Raw genomic sequence first — 6,108 nt, 5'->3', positions numbered from 1 at the left:
GCGACAGACCAACTTGCTCCTCGGACCACGCGATGCCCAAAAAGAAGGAAAAGAAAAGTGACGACATGAAACGAGACGAAGTGAAGAAAACATCAAAGAAGGAAAGTTCGTCAAAAAGCGTGTCTGACGACAGAGAGAAGGACTTGTATCTGACTCAAATACGATATCTGAACGAGCAGGTGGAGAGGTGACACACACGCTTCTATATCCTATAGTATATATGTTACATATGTTATATCAAGTTAAAGTTAACTAACTTTAATGGGATTTATGTGACGGTATCTTCATAGTAGTAAATGCGTTGATAACTTTGTTAGTGTTCTTCAAACTTGGATTTAAAAATCAGTTCAGGTCACTTTGGTAGTTAAAGTTAATGCATGCCTCTTTAAGAGTGTATATAAGCTACAACAATAATGCAGATATCTAGTCATAACACAGTATAACCAGTAGTTAAAAGTACTTAAGTACATGTACTAAACACTGTGCAGTAAAGTACAATGTTGAGGTATTTTCACTTCACTTGAATATCAGTTTTCTGCTACACTACAATTTAAAAGGGACATATTGTACTTTTTACTCCACTAATTACATTTATTTAACTTTTCAGATTCAGATTTTATACAAATTAAAGTCATGCATCATGCATGTAAAGGCACAAGCAGTTTAGCATCAACATATACTTTATGTACCGGAAGTTAAAGTATTCATTGTGCAGAAAAGCTGATTTCACAGTAATATATACTACTGTATTATAATTATTGATGCATTAGTGTGGACATCATTTCAATGTTGCAGCTGTTTAAAGGCTAATTTTAACTACTTTATCTGCTGCATAGCGTTATAATTCCCTTTTAAGATCAATAAAGTTTTATCTTAATCTATAAAGTTACATCATCATTAATTTGTTGATTATATTTTGTATTATTAATCTGAATCTGCAACACATACATGTAGTGGAGAAAACAATTAGAATACTTTCCTTTGAATTTTAGTGGAATAGAAGTATAAAGCAGCAGTAAATGGAAATACTCAAGTACAAGTACTTTAAAATTGTACCTGAATAAATGTATATAGTTGTAAGTATCATTAAAGATGTTTTCCTGAACCGTCGGGCCTCCGTGACCCTCTTCCTCCTCCAGGTACCAGCTGAAATGCGACCAACACGAGAGGCAGAAGAAGGACTTAAGCTCTCAGTACAGTTCTCTGGAGGAGGAGAAGAAGGACGTCGTGGACTTTCTGAAGCGCTCCGTCCTGGAAAAGGAGGCCGAGGCCGACGAGCTGACGGAGCAGCTGGAGAGTCAGCGGCGGGCTGCCGACGAGGAGAGAGAGGCTCTGCTGCTGCAGCTCGGTCAGCTGAGGAAAGAGCACCAAGACCGGACCGAAGGACTCAACGCAGGAAACAGGACGCTCAGTGAGATTGGTTGAACCAGAGTGTTAAAGGTCCCATGAAGATGGCTTTGAGATGGGAACTTTTCTGGGGTTTTGATGTTTTTTTTTGTCCACATAAAACTGAGACATACTCATTTAATTGAGAAAATAATACCGGTATCACAGGAAGAATGGTTTTTCTCACAGCATGAACAGTTTGGATACCTGGACACTGCATTTGACACAACTTGGATGCAGAAACAAACTCACTGGTTGAGTTAAACCTCCATCAAGGTTTAATCCTCTCCTCTCCTCTCTTCTCCAAGCGGCGAGGCTGGCTAGTCTGGAGGAGTTTCAGAAGCAGAAGGAGCAGCTGACGTCCAACATGAAGTCTCTGGAGAAGCAGCTGGTCAGTCAGGAGGAGCAACACAAAGCTGCCATCCACAACCTGGAGATGAAAGCACTGCTGGACAAGAAAAGGTTCAGACTGCTGATTGACTTCTGCTGTTGTAGCTTATTCTAGCTATGAGGAAATTAAAATATAATGTGTGGTAAAGAACTGTTATGTACAGGGCTCATATTAAAAATAAACAAATGTCTAATTATCTCCCAAAAGCCTGCAGTTTTATTAAAATACTACGCCTAAATTATTAACCCCAAAGGTTGGAGAAGGAGATGGAGAGCCACGTGGCGACCATGGCGGCAGAGGTGCAGCACCTGGTGGACCAGAAGGTCCCACAGACGACCAGGTCGGCCCTCCAGGAGAACACCGAGGTCAAGGCTCGGATCGGCCAGCTGTCGGAGCAGACTCTGTCCCTGATGGGGGAGAACTCGGCCCTGCGGGACCGCAAGATTCGGCTCAGCGTGGATGTGGACATCCTGGAGCAAATGCTCAGCGAGACGTCCCGCAAGAGCTGCGTCCGCAAGAAGGTAAGAAGGGTACCAGGAGAGAGGGGGTCGGATCCAGTGGGGCGTTGCAGGTTTAGGATAGATGTAGACTCGATGGGGTTTTCATGCGCGATGTCTTCCCTCCATCAGGTGGCGGAGCAGCTTACAGAGAAGTGTCGGCAGCTGCAGGCGGAGCTGAAAGACCGGAGGCAAGAACTGGAGCAGCTTCAGGCCAAACACACGGGAGCCCTGGCTGAGATGGAGGCCCTCAGGTCAAAGTTTACTCCGTCTGTACGGTCCACATAACGCTGACTCAGGCTTCCTACAATGTCACATTCATTTCAGTGTTAAGAGCAATGAACAAGAACGTCTCCACACATTTAGCAGAGTGGGTGTGAGACTTAAACCAGTCAGAAGACAGAGGCTTCACTCATGGTCCTGAAAGTAAATACTGTACATAGTTTGAGACACATCAGTCGTGAGAACGGATGCAGACGTCATGAAGCCGGTTCACACCTGAATACGGCCTCACTGTATTGTTTTCAGACAGGAACGGGCCTCGCTGTCCGAGCGGTGCACTAACAACAGAGTGCAGGTGAGCCGGCTGGAGGCGGAGCTACAGGAGGAGAGGAGGAGGAGGAGCAGGATGAAGAGCATCATGCAGGAAGCCGCCGTGGCTCTCAGACAAGCCCTGATGGTAAAACTAAACATCAGGAACATCTGGACACTCAAGAGAAGGTGGTCTGTCATCTCGGCAGACTTATCTTATTTTAGAACAAATTAGAGAAGTTTAAGTCGACTAGCTAAACTATTGGTTTATTGCACTGCTATGCCTGGACGAGAAGGCAGAATATTTAGTTTAAACCAAATGTAAAGTTGCTGCCTGCAACCTGAAATGATATAACTGTCACGATAAAGCTTAAGATCGACATCGCTCACGTGGACTCTGTTCCCTGCAGGACGCACCTACAGACCAGCAGCAGGAGGAGGGGGGGGACTCTGCCGTGCAGTGGAAGCAGCTGATGGAGAAGCTGCTGGTGGTTCTGGACCGGCCCACACTCGCCACCTCCACCGCTGAGAGCGACCAGCTGGATGAGCTGCAGACCTCCGGGTAACTGGATGACATCTGTTGTTGTGCAATCACAAGTATTTAGCTTTTTTCTGAAGGCTTGTTAGTGACTCGTTAGTGGCTCCTCTGTGACACTATAGTATGAGTTACTTATAGAACATAATCTAAGGTTGTTAGAGGTGTTTGGGTGGATTTCTTTGCAAGATGATCCAATCACAACAATGAAATTAAAGTCTCAGATGTTCCCAGTGAGGCTGATTATCACAACAGGACAACTCTGTTAAATATCTCTTTCTGTCATATTCAGCAGAGTGAAACCAAACTGCTGCTTTGTTACCGTCATCCTGTCTTTTCAGAGGCGTGAGCCTGAACCCGGCTCTGAGTTTTCAGTTCGAGCTGGCCCGCTACAGGCCGGGCGATCTCGGCCTCGTACCCCGGCCCGCGCTGAAACACAAACCCATCGTCTGCAGGACGGGAGCAGCCGGGTCCAGCAGCACCCACGTGCCGCTGCTCAGGTCTGTTCAGCTACTTTAGGAGCACCGTAGAGTTAAAAACGTACGTAGAAACAGAACATTATACTTCAAAAACTTTTAACGGGCTCTGGTGGAAAGAATCTTGTGTTAAATTTAGGATTCTTTTTACAAACAAAATATAAATTTGAGAGGAAAAATAGCCAAAAAGTCATTATTCCCCTTATTTTAGATGAATGGCTTCTATCATTTAGATTTTTACAAACTTTATTCACAAACTGTCAGTTTAAATTTTTGCAAGAATTGATGTCACTTTAATTACGAAATACGCTCTTTTCTACGACTCTGCTCAGTGATTCTACTGTTGTTGCTCTTTCCGTCCTCTCAGGAAGCCGTCCAGTCAGAAAACAGCCGGCTCCTTTAACCAGAAGAATTCAGCCGTCAGACTTCTGACCTCCAGAAACTCGTTCACTAAACCCAAATAACACGAACACAACTCACTTCCTATTCATGTTGGGGAAAACTTTGTATGTCCGATCAGTTTAAATGTCGTCTCCATCTACCTTCTGTCCTTTGCCAAATAATCAAATAGTTATTGTGTTATGAATGACTTATTTAAGTGCCACACGTTACAAATAATGACCAACATTGAGAGCAGAGGGAGTTGAAGCAGAGAAGAGTCACTGAACTCAGTTCGTCTCATAATGTGACGAGCAACCAACAGCGTCGGAAGAAGTATTCTGATATTTTACTGAAGTAAAAGTAGCAACACCGCAGTACAGAAATACTCTGATACAAGTTAAAGTCCTGCATTCAAAATGTACTACTCAAGTATTGACACCAAGTACCAAAAGAGAAAGTACTCATTAAAGAATCATAAACTTTAGATTATTGATGCAGTCATCGATTGTTCTTCACTTTAACGTTGAATTAATTTATATACTGATGGGATGCTTGTAAATTCCCCCCGGAGATCAATAAAGTTTTATCTAAATCGGTTTTATTAATCTAAATCTGCAAAGTAACTCAAGTTGTGCCAACATTGGCTCACATGAAGTTCTTTAAACTTCTACATTATGAATGTGGGTGAAATGTTATGTTTTTGATTGTCATCGTTTCTGGTCAATACTTCTAGAAGAATATACACATTATATATATATATATAATTATATATAATATAATATATATATATATATATATATATATATATAATATAATATATATATATATATATATATATATATATATATATATATATATATATATATATATATATATATTATATACAATATGTATGTTTTCATGTAAAGCTGTGTTTTCCAGACTGTTTGTCTAAAAACACAATTTAAGACGTGTTAAGTGTTTTTTTGCACCTTTTCCATTGATTTTTAGAGCATTTTGCTAAATGTTAAATCAACATTTTGTCTTTCTAGAATAAAATATTTTGGAGTGGAAAAAATGTATTTAATAGCCTCTTTTCTTCTGCTGAACAGAGAACCAGGTAGAAACCTGAGATAAAACGGACTGTTTTGTTTATTTTCTCTTAAATGTGTTCAATGTTTACTCGTCACAGACGTGTGGATCACAATGAAGCCGAGACACTGATCTGCATTCTTTAATTGGTGTTTATTGTTATATGGCGAAGTCTCAGGCACTTCACTTCTCATTGGAGGATGACAGTCAGTACCGTGATACTAGAGGACAGACAGCGTATATTACACACCAGAGACAGACGGGAAGGAAATGGACACACAAAAAAGAGAATAACTAAACTCTAATGACCACCGTATGTACAAAGAAATACATATATCTGCATTAAAAACTATACTTTGATAAATATATAACTTCATGGGTCATTAAGTAGTAATAGGAAATATTCAAAATACTGTGATTCTTCTCTTTAAATAGATACAAAGGATTCGTATAAAAGTACAATTTCTCCAGTTCTAGGTAGCGTCTATTCGTCGGTGCGTTCATCCACATGAGTTGCACATGTACTGCAGAGAGCTGGGCGCACGTGTGAGGCCGGGATGTCGAGGCGAGCGATATATACAGGAAGTACTTCCTCTAACATGCGGGTGGGTTATTCTCCATCTGTCTCTACTCCGATGCGAACCGAAAAAGAAAAGAAAAAATAATCACAAATGTTTTGGTGCTCTTGAATGATCAACATTGAGCTTCAGACATTTAAAATAAAAAAGTTGTCAAATTGCAAAAGAAAATTAGAAAAATTAAAGAAACGGACAAAAAAAAAGAAACAAAAAAAGGTATTTAGTCGTGTAATCTGTGTCGGTTTGCTGATTGTTATCCGAC

The 6,108-nt window shown here is 41.0% G+C and overlaps 1 protein-coding gene across 1 annotated transcript; it reads left to right on the top strand.

Annotated features, from left to right (window-relative positions):
- Positions 1-32: 32 nt before the first annotated feature.
- LOC142964449 (cilia- and flagella-associated protein 157-like) lies at positions 33-4,280 on the top strand. Its single transcript, XM_076104780.1, is given in 9 exon segments — positions 33-187; positions 1,140-1,411; positions 1,695-1,848; positions 2,031-2,298; positions 2,407-2,528; positions 2,803-2,953; positions 3,216-3,384; positions 3,684-3,840; positions 4,184-4,280. Coding segments are annotated over 9 exon segments (1,545 nt in total).
- The last annotated feature ends 1,828 nt before the right edge of the window (positions 4,281-6,108 follow it).

Source organism: Anarhichas minor, unplaced genomic scaffold, assembly GCF_050575085.1.
Source record: "Anarhichas minor isolate MPS153535 unplaced genomic scaffold, ASM5057508v1 ptg000030l, whole genome shotgun sequence".
In the NCBI taxonomy this organism is placed as follows: Eukaryota; Metazoa; Chordata; class Actinopteri; order Perciformes; family Anarhichadidae; genus Anarhichas; species Anarhichas minor.
Note: the sequence above shows the minus strand (reverse complement) of the source record. Positions and strands in the feature narration are given on the sequence as shown.